The sequence below is a fragment of the Alexandromys fortis genome, unplaced genomic scaffold (assembly GCF_014885135.2).
Source record: "Alexandromys fortis isolate MF-2015 unplaced genomic scaffold, M_Fortis_MF-2015_v1.1 scaffold_312, whole genome shotgun sequence".
In the NCBI taxonomy this organism is placed as follows: domain Eukaryota; kingdom Metazoa; phylum Chordata; class Mammalia; order Rodentia; family Cricetidae; genus Alexandromys; species Alexandromys fortis.
This window is the reverse complement of record NW_026068184.1, coordinates 73,600-90,572: the sequence shown is the minus strand read 5'-3', so window position 1 is coordinate 90,572 and position 16,973 is coordinate 73,600. Positions and strand designations below refer to the sequence as shown.

The 16,973-nt window shown below is 52.0% G+C and overlaps 2 protein-coding genes across 8 annotated transcripts; one reads left to right on the top strand and one right to left on the bottom strand.

The window, feature by feature from the left end:
* The first annotated feature begins 377 nt into the window (after positions 1 to 377).
* Positions 378 to 5,899, top strand: Vps37d (VPS37D subunit of ESCRT-I). Of its 3 annotated transcripts, XM_050129316.1 has the most exons (4): positions 401 to 685; positions 2,121 to 2,292; positions 4,276 to 4,358; positions 4,807 to 5,899. In XM_050129316.1, exons 1-4 carry the CDS (start codon positions 548 to 550, stop codon positions 5,197 to 5,199), a joined length of 786 nt encoding a protein of 261 aa, XP_049985273.1. In that variant the 5' UTR covers positions 401 to 547; the 3' UTR covers positions 5,200 to 5,899. The 3 variants fall into 3 exon arrangements, with proteins under 3 accessions (XP_049985275.1, XP_049985274.1, XP_049985273.1); XM_050129317.1 differs by lacking the exon at positions 4,276 to 4,358 and having other exon boundaries at positions 381 to 685; XM_050129318.1 differs by lacking the exons at positions 2,121 to 2,292; positions 4,276 to 4,358 and having other exon boundaries at positions 378 to 685.
* Positions 5,900 to 12,156: 6,257 nt separating this feature from the next.
* On the bottom strand, positions 12,157 to 16,914 carry Dnajc30 (DnaJ heat shock protein family (Hsp40) member C30). Of its 5 annotated transcripts, none has more exons than XM_050129290.1 (2): positions 13,804 to 16,914; positions 12,157 to 12,485 (listed from the first exon to the last, which is right to left on the bottom strand). In XM_050129290.1, the coding sequence occupies exon 1, from the start codon at positions 16,876 to 16,878 to the stop codon at positions 16,219 to 16,221; it is 660 nt and encodes a 219-aa protein (XP_049985247.1). In that variant the 5' UTR covers positions 16,879 to 16,914; the 3' UTR covers positions 12,157 to 12,485; positions 13,804 to 16,218. The 5 variants fall into 5 exon arrangements, with proteins under 5 accessions (XP_049985247.1, XP_049985245.1, XP_049985249.1 ...); XM_050129288.1 differs by having other exon boundaries at positions 12,157 to 13,989; positions 15,726 to 16,914; XM_050129292.1 differs by having other exon boundaries at positions 15,726 to 16,914.
* Positions 16,915 to 16,973: the final 59 nt, after the last annotated feature.

Sequence of the window (16,973 nt, the reverse complement as noted above, 5' to 3'; positions counted from 1 at the left end):
CCCCCCATTTTACAGAGGACAAAAACTGAGGCATGGAGTGCGGTGGGGACGATGAATGACGTGGCCAAGTTAGCAGTTAGACAGGGGCTTTGGCGCCCAGCCCAACTAAGAAAGCTGTAGGAACCCAAAGGGGAAATTGAAAGAGTCTTGCAAACTGTAGGCGCCTAGGGTGGGAAGGTCTGCGGTGAAGCGTGGCAGGATGAACGGGTGAGAGGAGAGGAAGACTTGGGTTTCCAGAGGGAGGAGAGAGGATGGGCTTCTGGTGAGAGGCCGCCTTGAGCGACAGGTTCGCGGTGGCTCCGCGGCACGGCGGGGGAATCTCCGGATGAGGCCCGCCCCCTACCTGCCCCACCCCCAGTCCTGCCAGTGGCGGCGGTCCCTTTAAGAGCGGTCGAGGCGCCCCCTGGCGGCGGAACGCAAACAGCGCAGCGCACGGCCGGAGCTGGAGCCGGAGCCCGGAGCCCGGAGCGGAGCCGGAGCGGAGCCGGGGCGGAGCGGGGCCGATCGGGCCGAGCCAGCAGCCGAGCTGGGGGCGCGGGCGGGCGGTATGTACCGGGCCCGGGCGGCGCGGGCGGGGCCGGAGCCCGGCAGCCCGGGGCGCTTTGGGATCCTCAGCACCGGGCAGCTCCGGGATCTGCTTCAAGATGAGCCCAAGCTGGACCGGATTGTGCGGCTCAGCAGGAAGGTAACGCGGGGGGCGCGGGCAAGAGGAGGATGTTGAGGGGGGCGATGGAGAGGACGGGCCGCGGCCTGCGGGGACCCGGAGACCCAGCCAGCGGAGGCCACCCCCCTGGAGCTGCCAGGCCTCGGGATCATGGGAGCCTGGCACGTCCGAGTGGGCCCCGCGGAGCCGCCCCCGGGGGATGGGGGGCGCCCCGATCCGGCCTGGGGAGGGTGGTGCGGGAGGGGGCGCCCGGGGATGCACCCGTGCACCCCGGGATGGCCGCGAGGCGTGCCCTCCTGAGGATGCTCCGGGGAGGTGTGTTCTGGGGGGCGGGAGGTGGAGGGTGAGCTGTGTTGTTGGGGGCCCTGGCTCAGCACACCCACGTTCTTTAGGGCCAGAAAGGGGAGGCGCCTTGCTTGGGGGAGAACTGAAGGCCTGCTTGACACCTGGGGTGGGGAGGATAGCTGGGAAGGAGGGTTATGCTTTAGATGGGGAGGGGGCTTTGTGTCTGCCATTGGGGATGGGTCTATGAATACAGAGGCTTGTATTCCGTAGGCCACCATAAGAGAAAGTTGTATATTTCACGGGAGACATAGGCCCGGGCTGGTTGTCTGTTGGGAGGGGGGTGCAGAAAAAGAAAGTGTGTGTTAGAAGGAGCCAGACGAGGAGGGGCATGTGCTTGGATCAGGGGACAGATGGAGGGGAGCGTGTTCTCCAGGGGCGGGGAGCGAGGCTTGGCCCTCCTAGAAATAGGCTCAAAGAGCCTTCTTCAGGGCCCCAGTGCTGCCTTCTGCTAGGTGAGCAGCTAGCAGGTGCAGGGGACCACAGAAGCAAAGGGGGTGTGTATTGTATTCGTAGGGGTGTGTGGGGTTCCGCTAGAGGGCCGATGAGGGGTTATAAGAGATGAGAGGATGACCTGAGTGGGTGTGTGGGGGGGGTTGATGCTGGGAAGACACAGGGTGAAAACACCACTCCCCCAAGAGTCAGAACAGAGGGTGGAAATGTTTTCCACACAAACACCTGAGGAGGACGCGAGACAAAGGCCTGGAATGAGAGGCAAGCTGTCCAAGCATGGAAAATGGGACAGAGAGGGGAGGGGGTAGTCCTTGGGGACCTGAGCAGACATATTAATTGAAAAATTAAAAATTAACTAACATTTGTAGAGGCCTTCATAGTTTGGCTCACTTAGGTCTTACGACAACTCAGTAAGAGGGGCGGTTTTTGTTTTGTTTTTGTTTTGTTTTGTTTTTAATTGTAGAAGGAACTGGGGCCCAGAGAGAGGACGCCAGGCAAAGCCTAGGCCAACCTAGGCCCCTCCACCTGTTGGTCCCTACACCCCTGCTGGCTGGGGACTCCCGGGTGCCTTTGACTAGGCCTGTGATGTTGTGCTATGGTGGACTCCTGGGTGACCCTGGGCAGTTTGAGCCCAGGCCTCTTAGCTCTCCTCCACTGGCAGTTTCAGGGTCTGCAGCTGGAGCGGGATGCCTGCTTGGCCTCTAACTACGCGCTGGCTAAGGAGAACCTGGCCTTGCGGCCCCGCCTGGAGATGGGCCGGACTGCCCTGGCCATCAAGTACCAAGAGCTCCGAGAGGTGGCTGAGAACTGCGCAGACAAACTGCAGAGACTGGGTGAGGGGAGGCGCAGGAGACCTGCCTGGGGTGGGGTTGGCTTTCATTTGTGCTGGGCTCCTAAGGGTGGGGCTGGGACACCGCTACTTCCGGATGAAATCTGAAGAGAGCTGATCTGGGCCTTCTGGAAAGTGAGGTTGTGAGCTGTTGGAGGAGCAGACTTGGAAAGCTGGGCTGGGTTCCCGTGTATGTAATCCCCGTACTTGGGAGGCAGAGGCAGATGGATCGCAAAACTTCAAGATCATCCCTAGGCTCTGTAGTGAGTTCTGGGCCGGACTGTGCTGTCTCTTGAGGGGCTGTCCTGCCTCAAAAACAAAAAACTAACAGCTGGGTTGAAGAGGCCTAAGGGAGCCAGGCGATGGTGGCACATGTCTTTAACCCCAGCACTTTGGAGGCTGAGGCAGGTGGATCTCGGTGTTCTGATTTTGAGGCCAGCCTGGACTACAGAGCAAGTTCCAGGACAACCAGGGAGGGTTACACAGTGAAACTCCGTCTTGAACCCCACCCCACCCCCCAAAAAAGAAGGAAAAGAAAAAGTAGTGATGTGATGGAGGTTCTGGGTAGTAGAAGAAAGGAGGTCCACGCTGGATATGGAGGCATATGCCTATAGTCCCACCACTTGGGAAACAGACACAGGAGGATCAGTAGTTCAAGGCCAAACTTGGCTACTGAGTAAGTTTGAGGCCAGCCTGGGTTACCTGAGACACTAGAAAAAGAGAAGAAAAGAAAGAAAAAGGAAAAAGATCAAGTCTGATGACATGGATAGCATGGTCCACTGAGTAAAGACACTCGGTGCCAAGGTTGAGTGTGATCCCTGGGACCGACATGGTAGGAGAAAAGCAGCTCCCATAAATTGTTCTCTGACCTCCACAGCTATGCAGTGACATGAGTATGCCCACACAGACTACACACGAGAAATAAATATCTATTTATTATCATTTATTAAAATAAAAATGTAAGCAGTTTTTAAAAAGCCAACACCCAAACAAACAGAAAACAAGAAAGGGGAGCTGGAGGACAACTCAGTGATTAAGTGAGTGTACCGTGTGCTCTTCTAGGAGACCTGGGTTCGATTCCCAGCACCCCACATGGCAGCTCACAACTGCCTGGAACTCCAGTTCCAGGGGATCCAGTGATACTGTCTGATCTCCACGGGCACTAGGCACTCACGTGGTACACATGCATACGCCCAGGCAAAACAAACGTGCACATTAAATAAAATTTATAAAAAGGAAGAAAGAAAAGGAAAATGAGAACCTAACTTTGAACCCCGGAGTGCCCCCCCCATCAGTCTAGCCTTTATTTTTTTACTCTAGGGTGAAGGGCTGCCTCATGTCTGACCTAATTAATGGGTTGGATGGCGGTGGCCTGGGTGTGGCAATGAAGAGGGTATCTGTCCATAAATGCCCAGCAGTGTCCACGTTACTGAAGAAGCTGAGCCAGGCATGGTGGTGCATGCTTATGATCCCTGCACTCAGGAGGCTGGGGAGTACCACATTTGTCAGGCCAGCCTGGGCTGCACAGTGATGTGATGATGGTGGTGGCTGGAGAGATGGCTCAGCAGCTGGGAAGGACTGGAGTTGGCTTCCCAGCAGCCATGTTGGGCAGGTCTGACAACCTCTGGCCTCTCAAGTGCCAGAACTCTGTCAAGCGCACATACCCATGTGCAGATACATACTCATAATTAAAAACAAAAGCTTTTTAAAAAGAAACAACAGTAGAAAAACAAAAAAAATAAGCCAAACTTGTTTGTGCATGCCTATAATCTCAGCACTTTGAGGTCTAGAGACTGGAGGATCGGGGTCAAGGCTAGCCTGGGCTACACAGCAAGTTCAAGGTTAGAGGCTGTAAGAGACCCTGCCTCAAACAAAACAAACAAATTAAAAAAAAAAAAGATTTGGAGGCCACAGAGATGGGAACTGTAGAGCCACCTGCGGTCAATGGGAGAGTCAGAGTCCCTGTCTGTCCCCCTGTGGTCCTCAGAGGAGAGCATGCATCGCTGGAGCCCCCAATGTGCGCTGGGCTGGCTGCAGGCTGAACTGGAAGAGGCTGAGCAGGAGGCTGAGGTGAGGGGTAGAGGCGACTGGGTCCAGGTGAACAGGGAGGGAGACCCATCTTGTCCCATTGGGGTTGTCATTACATCAAAGACTTGGGAGCGTCTCCTCTAAGAATCCCACCATGATTTCCTACAGAACTTTCCAGAATGGCAGAGTTTGATGTCCTAGGAATGTGTACAGACATTGGAGGGCAGGGTCTGCTGAGTAGGAATGCCCCCCCGCCCCGTTCCTCTGGGTTGGGTTGGGAATGAACACTAAATGAGTTGAAAGGCCCGAGACAGCCCTTTACTGTGGAAAGAGGATGGACTCTGTCCAGTCTGGGTAACCCAGAGGCTGGGCCAGGTTGGAAGCTCAGGGCCTCTGCTGGCTGGTCACCGTGGGGGGGAAAAAAAGAACTCTCAGTCTCTGATCGGATTGCCTCCTCCCAACTTTCCCTTTCCCTCCTGGACACTCCCAGATCCAGATGGAGCAGCTGCTGCTGGGGGAACAAAGCCTGGAGGCCTTCCTGCCAGCCTTCCAGAGGGGCCGTGCCCTGGCCCACCTGAGGCGGACCCAGGCAGAGAAACTACAGGAAGTGCTGAGGCGTCGGGAACGTTCTGCCCAGCCGGCTCCCACTACTGCTGCTGCTGCTGCTGCCGCCGCCACCGCCATGGATCCCCCGAAACCCTTCCCTGCTGCTGCCGTCCTGCCCACTGGGGCCGCCCGGGGACCACCTCCAGCCGTACCCCGGAGCCTGCCTCCCTTGGACTCCCGCCCAGTGCCCCCACTGAAGGGCTCCCCCGGGTGCCCTTTTGGCCCAGCCCCTCTGCTGAGCCCTCGACCCTCTCAGCCTGAACCCCCTCATCGGTAGGAGCCAGGGTACGGCCTCCCAGCGGGGGTCCAGACAAACTTGATTCGTGGCTCCTCCTCCTCCCCCACTGTCTGGGTGGGGGGAGGGGCAGGCCCCTCCCCCTAGCCTCAGGCAGGCCCAGGGCCCTGGAGGCTGAGCTGGGGAAGAGGGGCTCCCCGAAGAGGCCCATAGAGGGCTGGGGGGTGGGTGGGCAGGGTGCTGGACCTCGGTCACCAAGGAAACTCTGCCTTTTTATTTTATTTTATTTCGTCTCCCCGGTCCTCCAGGGTGCCAAACCAGGTCCCCAGATGAAAAGAACTTTATGGGGGCCTGCTTCCCCCAGGGGGTCTTGCTTGGGGTGGGGGGCTGTCGCACCCTGCCACATTACTGGGCTCGAACTTATTGGCCAAGGCTTACTGGATTGTTCTCCTGAGCTAACCCTTCCCGCAGTTTGGGGGCTCTCCGCCTAGGAGCCAGGTGGTCATGCCCCAGCTGCGGCCCCAGGGACACCCCCAAGGGCCTTGCAGCTGCCTCTGGGGCAAAGTAGGACAGAGGCTTCTGACCTGCCCAGGTGAGAGCCGGCCATCCCCAGGAAAGACCATTCTGTATTTTTCTGTCCCTGTCTCCTTAGAATGGAACCTTTTTGAGGGCAGGTCCTTGTCTTTGTATGTTCTGTCCCCAGCCCCGCCTCCTAGGGGCTGTCAATAAATGTGCTGATGGATGACGGTGATGATGCCCCGCCTCCTCTCTGCTCCCGCAGCCGGCCTCCTCAGCTCCTCTGGCTCATCCTCCCATGGAGCTGTCCTTCTTTTCCCTGCCCATCCAAAACCCAAGTGACCTGCAAGGCCAATAGAAGCCTCCTCCTCTGAGCTGCTTGGTTTCCAAAGAACCTGTTCTAAGCCTGACTTCCCAGCCTGGCCAGAAGTGACACCGCCCACTCCACTGTCACCAGTAGCCTCACCTGGCTGCACCTTCTCTTCTAGGATTGCTTGTCTGCTCATCTGGATGGTACAGTACCTTCTCCTGCCACACCATAACCTCCGCTGGTGACACACCTTTGAAGGGTGACAGAGGAGGGGCTCTGTTAGGAATGCAGGCATCTGTCCTCCACTAGGGACACATTAGCTGGCCAATTAGGCTGCTGGATGTGGGGCAAGAAGACTGGCGTGCAGAACGTCGGGGGAAGGGACAAAACTGTGACCCCCACCTAGAACGTGGGAGGCTGAAGCAGGAAGATTGGAAGTTCAAGACTCGGAGCTGGGGACATAGCACAGTTGGAAGAACACTTGTGTAATTTGCAGGAAGCCCTCGGTTCCATCCCTAGCACCCCCTAAACCAGGCATGTTGGATGACACCAGTAATATTTCACGGAGGAGGTGGAGGCTGAAAGATCAGGAGTTCAAGGTCATTCTCCGACACCAAGAAGTGGGTCTGAAGCTGGCTAGGCTGCTGTCTCAACAAACAAACAAAATCCGCAAAGCCACATTCAAGGCCAGCCTAGGCAACATAAAAAGTTCAAGTCCAAACTAAATACGTGGTGAGGCCCTCTCTTTGAAATAATGCAACAGTAGCATTCCTGGGGTCAACCAGGGTCAAGTCCACGCACAGGAAATTTGGCCAAGAGGCATAGAAACATCTATAAACAAGAGTTGTCTGCCAGAGGCATGCTGGCTCATTCCCATAATCTCAGCATTTGCATGGCAGAGGCAGGAGGGTTGCCTTGAATTTGAATCTAGCCTGGGGTGAAGAGTTCCAGGCCACTGTAAGCTACAGAGTGAGGTTTTTTGTTGTTGTTGTTTTAAATATTTATTTATTTATTTATTTATTTATTTATTTATTTATTTATTATGTATACAATATTCTGTATGCCTGAAGGCCAGAAGAGGGCGCCAGACCTCTTTACAGATGGTTGTGAGCCACCATGTGGTTGCTGGGAATTGAACTCAGGACCTTTGGAAGAGCAGCCAGTGCTCTTAACCTCTGAGCCATCTCTCCAGCCCTACAGAGTGAGTTTTGCTTGCTTATTTGTTTGTTTTTGAGACAGGAGAACTCACTTTTTAGAAAAGGCTGGCCTTGTATGCTCATCTTTAGAGGTCGCCTGCCTTTGCCTCCAGAGTGCTGAGTAAAAGTGTTGCTACCACACCTAGTTTACAGAGCGAGATTTTGTCTCAAAGTAACAAGAGTGCTACTGAAGTTTACAAAGCTAGTGTGGTCTTTGTCCGTGTTACTAGAGATAGAATCATCTAGAATGTTGGTGTTGAGTTGACTCTACTTTTCACTGAAGTTTGAGATACTAAAGGGACCCCTCATGGCATCTTTGAAGTATAAAAGATGAGAGGGAGGCTTGGGACTAAGATCCACAAGAAAAGCGTGCAAATGCAGGCGTATGGTGTTCAGTCCACTTTAAGTGTGACCCCAGGGATAGAACCAAGAACAGTGGGGTGAGAATTTGGGGACCAGGTAGGGACTCTCAGTGGCTGTTTCTGGAGGCAGGGATCCCTGTAGATGTGTAAGAAGAGCTTAAGTATTTGATGATCTTTGGAACTTCAACCAACAGCTGGAGCATGTGGGGGAGGGGTCGAACCTTAGAGCCTTTTAAGCTCAATCAGTCTCCCCCAGAAGGGTGCAGGGGAAAGCACCCAACTGGAGAAACCCCATATGGTTATTCTCCCAGCCTCATTGCTGCTGGGGGCTGAGAAATACATGAACCCCAGGGTGCCTGGAGAACCACTTGGGAAGACCTCCCTTGACTTCCAGCTCAGCCTGAGAGCAGACTGGATGCTCACATCCTACATGATGCCCCAGCCCTGGACCAACATTCTGGGCAGTTTTATTTAAGAATGCAACCAAAGAGAGAACGGAGGCAGGTGTGGTGGCGCATGCCTTTGATCTCAGCACTTAGGAGGCAGAGGCAGGAGACTCTCTGTGAATTCCCCGCCAGCCAAGGCTACACAGTGAGACTTTGTGGCAAAAGAGTGGAATGGGGGAGAGCTAAGGTTGGGCACGGCTACCTCTTTTTCCATCACCGGGACTCTGAGGAGTAGCTTCCAGAAGGGGTCAGTGTCCAGGACTGGCCTCTTACCTAGGACAGGTAAGAAGTAGAGAAAGAACCAGGTTGGGGATGTGGCTCGGTTGATAGTGTGTCTGTCTCATGTGCCTGAAGGTCCTGGGTTCCATCCCCAGTACCGCATAAACTAGGTATGGTAGTGCACTTCTGTAATGTAATCCCAGTACTTGGGGGCTGGGGGCAGGAGGGTCAGAAATTCAAGGTCATCCATGGCTACAAAGGAAGTTTAAAACCAGCTTGAGCTAAACAAAACTCCGCCTCAAAAGCCTCAAAATTTAAACAAAACAAAAAATTCTAGTCAAGAGAGAGTATAGGAAAAGATAATTGTTACCATGGGAACCGGATGGGTCCTTCAAGTGACCTCCCAGTGAGGTGAGGTGTGGGTCACACCTCACCCACTAATCCCAGTACTTGGGAGGCAGAGAAAGAAATATCTCTATGAGTTCAAGGCCAGCCTAGTCTAAGTAGTGAGTTCCAGGCCTGGCAGGACAACATGCTGAGACCGTCTAAAAACTAAGACTCATATGTCCCTGACTAGCAGGTGCATGTATGTTCTGAAGATTTCAGCCATCTTACTTTCAATATTCTGCCTTGGGGTTCTAGGGATGAACATACCCAGGAATGACCCGGGGATGACCCTTTGTGAGGGAGGAAAAACTAGAGTAGGCAGCATCACCTGGGGGCTGTAGGTCTGCCCCAACAGTAGAACCACTGATTGCCTGGCGTGTGTGATTCCTGGGGTTAAATCCTGCTTCTACCTATTACAGACTCCTAGAATCTGCAGTTAGCACCGCAGCACACATCCATAACCCCAGGAACGACTGTCTGGTTATCTGAAGAACTGGAAAATATTTTTTAAGTCACATTTATTTATTTAATTTGTAGGGGAGGCCACATGTCATGAGATGCATTTTGAAGCCAGAGAACAACTTATGGGAGTTGGTCCTCTCCTTCTGCCATGTGGGTCTCAGGGATTACACTCAAATGTCAATCAAGTTGGCATCAGTGCTTTACCTACTGAACCAACTTGAAAAACCTTTCCTGGAGGGCTGTAGAGATGGTTCAGAGGTTAAGCACACTGGCTGCCCTTCCAGTGGTCCTGAGTTCAAGTCTTAGTAACCACATGGTGGTTCAATACCATTTATAATGAAATCTGGTGCCCTCTTCTGGCCTGCAGGCATACATGCAGGCAGAACATTGTATACATAATAAATAAACTTTAAAAACCCTTATAGGGGACTTTTTTCTTTTTACGGGGGCAGAGCATGGGTTTGTAAACACAGTGCTTTGTTTTGTTGTATTTTCAAGACAGGGTTTCTCTGTGTAGCCCTGGCTGTCCTGGAACTAGCCCTTTAGATCAGGCTGGCCTTGAACTCAGAGATCCACCTACCTCTGCTTCCCAAGAGCTGGGATTAAAGGAGTAAGCCACCACCACTGTCTGGTATTGGTTTTGTTGTTGTTGTTGTTTTGGGGGGCTTTCGAGTCAGGGTTTCTCTGTGTAACAGCCCTAACCATCCTGGAACTCGCTCTGTAGACCAGGCTGACCTCGAACTCAGAGATCTGCTTGCCTCTGCCTCCTAAGTGCTCAGATTAAAGGTGTGCGCCATTATACTCTGCTAACTGAACACTGTGTTAACCAAGGTTCACCAAGCCAAGCAGTTGCCAACCAGCCTATGATCTGGTCTGGCTAAAAGCTTGCCCCTAATCACCCAGGGAGGGAAACATAGGTGGTTTCCAGTATCTGGGCTGGCTGTGGGTTTATTCCACTTTATACACCAGTTTTACCCTCAGGGTTGAGTGGAGAAGTTGGTGTGACTGTGCCAAGAACTTCTGCATTTGGCTAAGCCCTTGCCGTTGTTAGGGATCCTTAAAGATCCTTAAAGATCCTGTAAAGAATTCAGACAACTCACGGCCAGCCTTGGCTACATAGAAATACACTGTCCCTGCCAATGGTAACAAACCAACCATGACTCCTAACTACAGTGACGTACACTCAGGAGCTGAGACTCTGTGTAACTCCAAAGTAGGTGGAGACATTGTCCAGAATTTCATAGTGAGGGGCTGGGGTGTGGCTCAGAGGTAAAACACTTGCCTAGAATCCCCCAGTGAGGGGCTGGGGTGTGACTCAGTGGTAGAGCCCCTGCCTAGAATCCCCCAGTGAGGGGCTGGGGTGTGACTCAGTGGCAGAGCCCCTGCCTAGAATCCCCCAGTGAGGGGCTGGGGTGTGGCTCAGTGGTAGAGCCCCTGCCTAGAATCCCCCAGTGAGGGGCTGGGGTGTGGCTCAGTGGTAGAGCCCCTGCCTAGAATCCCCCAGTGAGGGGCTAGAGATATGGTTGAATGGTAGAGTATTTGCCTAGCATGTGCAAGTTCTGGGTTCAATCCCAGCACTGAAAAAAAAAATGAAGATTTATACACATCTGTATAAAAGAAAGGTTATTTAAAAACATGCATTTATTTGTGTGTGTGTGTGTGTATGCACATAAGGGCGATCAGAGGACTACTTCTGGGAGTTGGTTCTTTTTACTGTAGATCCTGGGGATCAGGAGCGTTTCACGTTGTTGGGCTTGGTGGTGAGCAACTTCAGTTGGTGATCCATCTCATGGGCCCAGGTATGGGTTATTATATCAAACCCGGATTCCCGCAGGGGTCAGCAAGGTGATGAGGCAAAGCAGTCTTTTTCTGTAAGAAATGCTCCACCCTCTTTCATTTACCTTCTCTTTTTTATGAGGTTGCTTTGAGACACTATCTCTCATGGGTAGCCCAAGCTGGCCTCAAACTCGTCCTTTTTCTTTTCTTTTTTGAGACAGGGTTTCTCTGTCTAATAATCCTGACTGTCCTGGACTAGGCTGGCCTCAAACTCACAGAGATCCACCTGCCTCTGCCTCCTGAGTGCTGGGATTAAAAGTGTGTGCCTCCACTACTTGGCCATCCTTTCTTTTTAGGGATTTATTTTATATAATTTTAAAACACAAGCCCCAGCAGGCTGTGGGACTCTACCCAACTTTTGCCTCTTTCCCTGTTTTATTATTATTTTTTTAATGTTTGCCTCCGTGAGGGTGTTGGATCCCCTGGAACTCAGTTGTGACCTGCCGTGTGTGCTGGGAATTGAACCCAGGTCCTTTGGAAGAGTAGACAGTGCTCTTAACCACTAAGACAGTTCTCCAGTCCCAGAACAAGAGTTTTCTGTTTGTTTTTCTTGAGACAGGAATTCTGTGTGTAGCCCTAGCTGTCCTCAAACTTCCAGAGATGCGCCTGCTGGGATTAAAGAGTGTGCCACCTCCACCCAGATGTTTAATAGGTTTTTGTACGTGTGTCTTTGTCTATGTGTGAATGCAGTACCCACAGAAACCAGAAGAGGGTGTTGGATCCCTTGGAGCTACAGGTGAGCCACTGGTGTTGGGAATGGAACTTGGTCCTTTACAAGAGCAGTGCATGCTCTTAACTACAGACCCATACTTCCAAGCCCTACACCCTATCCTGTCTTCATGTTTTGCTATTATGGTTTGAGACAGGGTCTGATTATGTAGCCCTGGCTGGCCTCAGATTCAGAGATGGGCCTGCTCCTGCCTCTTGAATGCTGGCATTAAAAGTTTATTCTACTGCATCTGGAGAAGACCTTGGACTTCTCCTTATTCCTCCACTTCTTGCATACTAGACATGCACCACCATTTCCATGGAGACCATGTTAGGGATGGAACCCAGAGTTTCCAGTACTCTCCACTCCCGGTACTTACTGTGGCTTTAACACAGAGAGGGGCACTCAGCACCCTACCTACGTTGCAAGTTGGATCTCAGAGCTAACCTACCTGGGGATTAGCACCCGGTGAGGGATATGTCCTTATGATGTCATCTACAAGCAGATGGGAGTATGACCTCATCACAGGGAAGCTGAACTGAAAGCAGTCAAAGTCTGAGATTAAGTAAATATCCTTTATTTATTTTGAGACAGGGCTTATGTAGCCTAGGCTAGCCTTAAATTCTCTGTCTTAGGATGACACTGAGCTTCGGATCCTCTTGCTTCGCCGAGTGCTGTGATGACAGGGACCACCATGCTCGGTGCCAGTCGTGCTGCAGGCGGAAGTCAGGGCACACACTCTGCCGGCTGAGCCACTTCCCACTTTTCTCCATCCTCCCCACCGACAATGGCCGGGAGAGCCCCGTGACTTGTCAGCTGTTCCTTCTCTCCCTTCGTGGGGTCTGGTGACCTCCCAGGAAGCACACAGGTTCAAGATACAGGACCCTGTTTCACAAAACAGTTGGTGACCATTCTCCTGGTGCTGCGGGGACCTTCTGAGTCAGTCGTGACCGAGAACAACTCCCCGGCCCAAAGCTACACATCCCTTTTAATAACAAGTACTTATTCAGTCTGTGTAAGGTATGTGGGTGCACATGCACACCCATGCACATGCCACTGCACTTATGTGGAAGTTAGAAGTTCTGGGGTCCCTTCTCTCCTTCCAACATGTAGGTCCCGGGACAGAACAAGACAAACTCCTTAACCTTCTGGGCCATTCATGGGTCTACCCCTACTCCGTTTCCTCTTTTTGAAACAGGACCTCACTATGTAGCCCTAGCTGGCTTGAAACTCACTATGTCACCCCAGCTGGTCCACAAACTCGTGGGTCATCCTCCTGCTTCTCCAGCGCTGGGAATACATGTGTCCACCACCACATCCAGCTTCTACCCTTTTTTGAGACAGGGTCTCACTACATAGCCTAGGCTGGCCTTAAACTGAGACCTGTCTCCCTTCAGCCTGCCACATGCTGGGAATATATACATGCTATCACATCCTATCCTAACTAATACTGGAGCCAAGATGGAGGCCAAAGATGCATCATGTGAATTCAGAAGGAAGGAATCCAGTTGTGCAAACACTGTGGTCACTAGGAGGGCATTTGGTCTAGTTTGCCATTTTAGCTGTCTAGAAGACAATCATTCACCAGTTGCACGGATCTTTGTTTCCTATCTTCTTGACTGGGCCCACACGCTTCAGCCCCATGCTGTACTTGCCCCCTTCAACCACGCCCTCCATTGCCAGACTGGGCAGGGGTAATGGCCACTGCCAAGTTTACCCTCTTGCTAGGACATACGGGAAGTAGGAAAGGGAAAACTCACTACAGTCCTGAGAGGAGAAAGCCACCATGTGGTAGTCCTTCAGAAAGCCTCCTATACCCCTGTGGGTGTGTGACCCATGCCAGAAATCCAAGCACTCAGGAATCTGAGGCAGAGGATGGAAAGTTCTAGGCCTGTCTGTGACTTGAAAAAAACGCTGAGATTACGGCACCATCCAGCCTGATTTATAGGGTACTGGATGTGGAACCCAAGGATCTGTGCATCAACTGAGCCACATCCTGAGCTCTGCTGTGGATCTCTACTTTCTTGGCTTTGCACACGGCCCCAGTGTGCCCCTGCACTCAGGATGTCCTAGCCCATTCCCAGTGTGGGTCAGATGTAAGGGGACCACAGGACTACTGTAGCTCTGACCACAAGTTACTACTAACTGCTTGGTATAAGAAAACCAAAACCCAGAAAACTAACGGGGTCATGGTGGTACACACCTGTGTACTTCTGTACTTCTGAGTGTGCCAGCACTCAGATGGAGGCAGAAAGCTGGGTGTGGTGGTACACGCCTTTAATCCCAGCACTCAGGGAGGCAGAAGCAGGCAGCTGTCTCTGAGTTTGAGGCCAGCCTGGTCAGCAGAGCAGAGTGAGTCCCAGGACAGCTAGGCTTACACAGGAAAACCCTGTATCAAAAACAAAAGGTCAAGAGTTCATGATCAGGCCGGGCAGTGGTGGCTCACGCCTTTAATCCCAGCACTCAGGAGGCAGAGGCAGGTGGATCTCTGTGAGTTTGAGAACAGCCTGGTCTACAGAGCTAGTTCCAGTACAGGCTCCAAAGTCACAGAGAAACCCTGTCTCGAAAAATCAAAAAAAAAAAAAGAGTTCATGATCAGGCACAAAGAGAGTTCATGATCAGCCTGGGTTACTAGAGACTACCTCAAAAAACAAAGCAAAACAACAAAAATTTTTCCAAATCTAAATAACAAGTCTCCCCCCCCCCAAAAAAAACTCATTATAATCCTTGGTCAGCAGCATATAAGGAACCTATTTTTCAACTTTTTTTTTTTTCTTGAGACAGGGTCTTATGCTGTGGGATAATGCTCTTGTAACACTGTAAAGATTAGTCACTTGTATTAGTTTAATAAAACACTTATTGGTCAGTAGTTACACAGGAAGTATAGGTAGGGTGACCAGACTAAGAGAATTCTGGGAAGAGGAAAGACAGAGAGTCAAGTCACCAGCCAGATGCAGAGGAAGCAAGATGCCTTACTGAGATAAGGTACCAAGCCACATGGCTAAACATAGGTAAGAATTATGGGTTAATTTAAGTTGTAAAAGCCAGTTAGTAATAAGCCTGAGCAATAGGCCAAACAGTTTATAATTAATATGTCTCCGTGTGGGCCGGGCTGTGGTGGCGCACGCCTTTAATCCCAGCACTTTGGGAGGCAGAGGCAGGCGGATCTCTGTGAATTCGAGACCAGCCTGGTCTACAAGAGCTAGTTCCAGGATAGGTTCCAAAACCACAGAGAAACCCTGTCTCGAAAAGCAAAAAAAAAAAAAAAGTCTCCGTGTGTTTCTTTGGGACTGAACAACTGCAGAAACAGGTAGGACAGAAAATTCTGTCTACAAATGGCACCCAACATGGGACTCAAACCCACAACCCTGAGATTAAGAGTCTCAAGTCTATGGAGCTCTGATTAAAAATGTGAGTCAGCATGCCTGTCTTATCTTTATTAAAGACAAGCCTTGCTATGTAACTGGTCACAATCCTCCAGCCTCAGCTTCCTCTGTGGATTAGAGGCCTGTACTACAATCTGGACTTCAACTCCATCTTAATTAGTGAGCTTCTTGCTGCTTCTACTCCAGGACCCAAAATTACTCACATAATCCAAGAGCCTGTTAGAAAGATTTGACTCGTGGCACCTCTGATCAGCACTGCAGATGCATGGGCCACACTCAAGGGTAAGTCTTGTCACAGTCAGCAGACTGCTCAGTTAGCAATGCAAGTGGCTAGGAAAAGGCAGACCAAGGACAGGAACACTGTCCCAAGAACTTGGCCTAAGTAGTATCATCCTACTTCACTACTGTGAGTAGAATTACCGTAATAGTGACAGACCTTGGGAGAGCAAATTATTTACTCTTCTGCTATCACACCCACAGGGCACCTTCCCCAAGGTCACACCCTAGATAAGTATGAAAACAGGAACAGTTCCTCTCACACAAGGGCTTTGCTTCCTTGTTCCCACGTGACAGAGTATGGACCAGACCTAAGAAAATGGCAATCTTTCACTAACTTTTTTCTTGGAGGGGAAAGGACAACAGCAATGCTGGGAACCAAACCCAGTGCCTGCTGCATGCTAGCATATTCTCTCACTGAGCTACATCCCCAGCATCTGCGGGATGGTTGATCAAGTCTCACCTGTGGCTTGGGGTAACACAGAAAGACAAGTTTCAGGCAAGCCCCAAGAATTAATCTTTTTGACAGAGGACAAAAAGATTGGCACGGTTCAAGGGTTACAGAGGAAGTGCTGCCCCATGGTATAAACATGAGGTAGGGGACCAGACAAGGCTTGCTAAGGGCTTCCGGATAAAACCAGAGCACTTGTTCTGGGAGTTGACATGTGGAAGACAACTTCTAGAAACAAGCAGGCACCCAGGGGCGGCTCTGGAAAGCACGTACATTCATGGTTTTCGGTTATCTTTCTCCTGGGACCTCTTTCTTGGCCATGGAAGAGCTTTTTTTTTTTTTCTGGACCATAGGAGAAGGCTGTGTTGATCACCAGCCAAGCTGGGAAGGTGCTAGGAGTCAAGGGAACGCCACCAGAGGTAGTCAATTCATTCCAAGACCAATAGTTCAAAGGTCAAGAAAGGCAAGTTTCTTGGGCTGGTTCCCCTTCCCTCCGTTTCTCCGATTAAATACGAAAGCCGATGAAGACGAAGATGAGGAAAAAGAGGACAATGAAAGTGGCATCTCGGGTATCATTCCAGCGTAGCCCTTTGTTGGCCTGGTCCTCCTGCTTTTTGCGAAGGGCCTCCCTCAGGGCGCGCAGACACCGCTCTCTTTCTAGCTGTTCTCCATAGTGCGCCTGGTAGAAGGCGTCAAAGTCGAACATAGTGCGACGGTCGCCGGGAAAGGCCCGAGAGCCATAGTGAGCCCGAGGGGCATGGGGAGGAGGAGGAGGAGGAGGGGGATCGTCCGGGGGTGCCCTAGAGGGCCTGACACCGGGTCCGCGCAGGTCCTGGTCGCTGAGCAGACCTCGGTCATACTTGCGACGGAGGATGGTGCTGCCCAGGACTCGATAAGCTTCGGCAATGCGCGTGAAGCGCTCGGCGGCCTCGGGGCTCCCGGGATTGCCATCAGGATGGTAGAGGAAGCTCTGCCGGTAGTACGCCGCTTTGATCTGCGCCTGCGTGGCCGTGGAGGGGACGCCCAGCGTCTCGTAGAGGGCAGAGCGGGAGTAAGGCCTCCCTCGCGAGCACCAGCCCGCGGCCGAATTTTGTGGCAACCCCCGAGCCTGCCACAGCCTCCATAGCGGTGACAGCGGCCAGCCCAGGCAGCGCGCGGCCGCCATGTTGTGGCGGGGACTGGGCGGCGCCCAGCCAGCCAATGGGAACCGCGAATCGTGAGCGGCGCCTCCGGCTTGTAGCCAATCAAATAAAAAGATAG

What these genes read in the sequence shown, in the direction of transcription:
- Vps37d (XM_050129316.1), top strand. Translation starts at nt 548, where the DNA reads ATGTACCGGGCCCGGGCGGCGCGGGCGGGGCCGGAGCCCGGCAGCCCG. An exon ending in TTGTGCGGCTCAGCAGGAAG is followed by an intron (nt 686 to 2,120) that starts GTAACGCGGGGG and finishes CTCCACTGGCAG; the next exon opens with TTTCAGGGTCTGCAGCTGGA. An exon ending in AGGCTGAGCAGGAGGCTGAG is followed by an intron (nt 4,359 to 4,806) that starts GTGAGGGGTAGA and finishes GGACACTCCCAG; the next exon opens with ATCCAGATGGAGCAGCTGCT.
- Dnajc30 (XM_050129290.1), bottom strand. Translation starts at nt 16,878, where the DNA reads ATGGCGGCCGCGCGCTGCCTGGGCTGGCCGCTGTCACCGCTATGGAGG.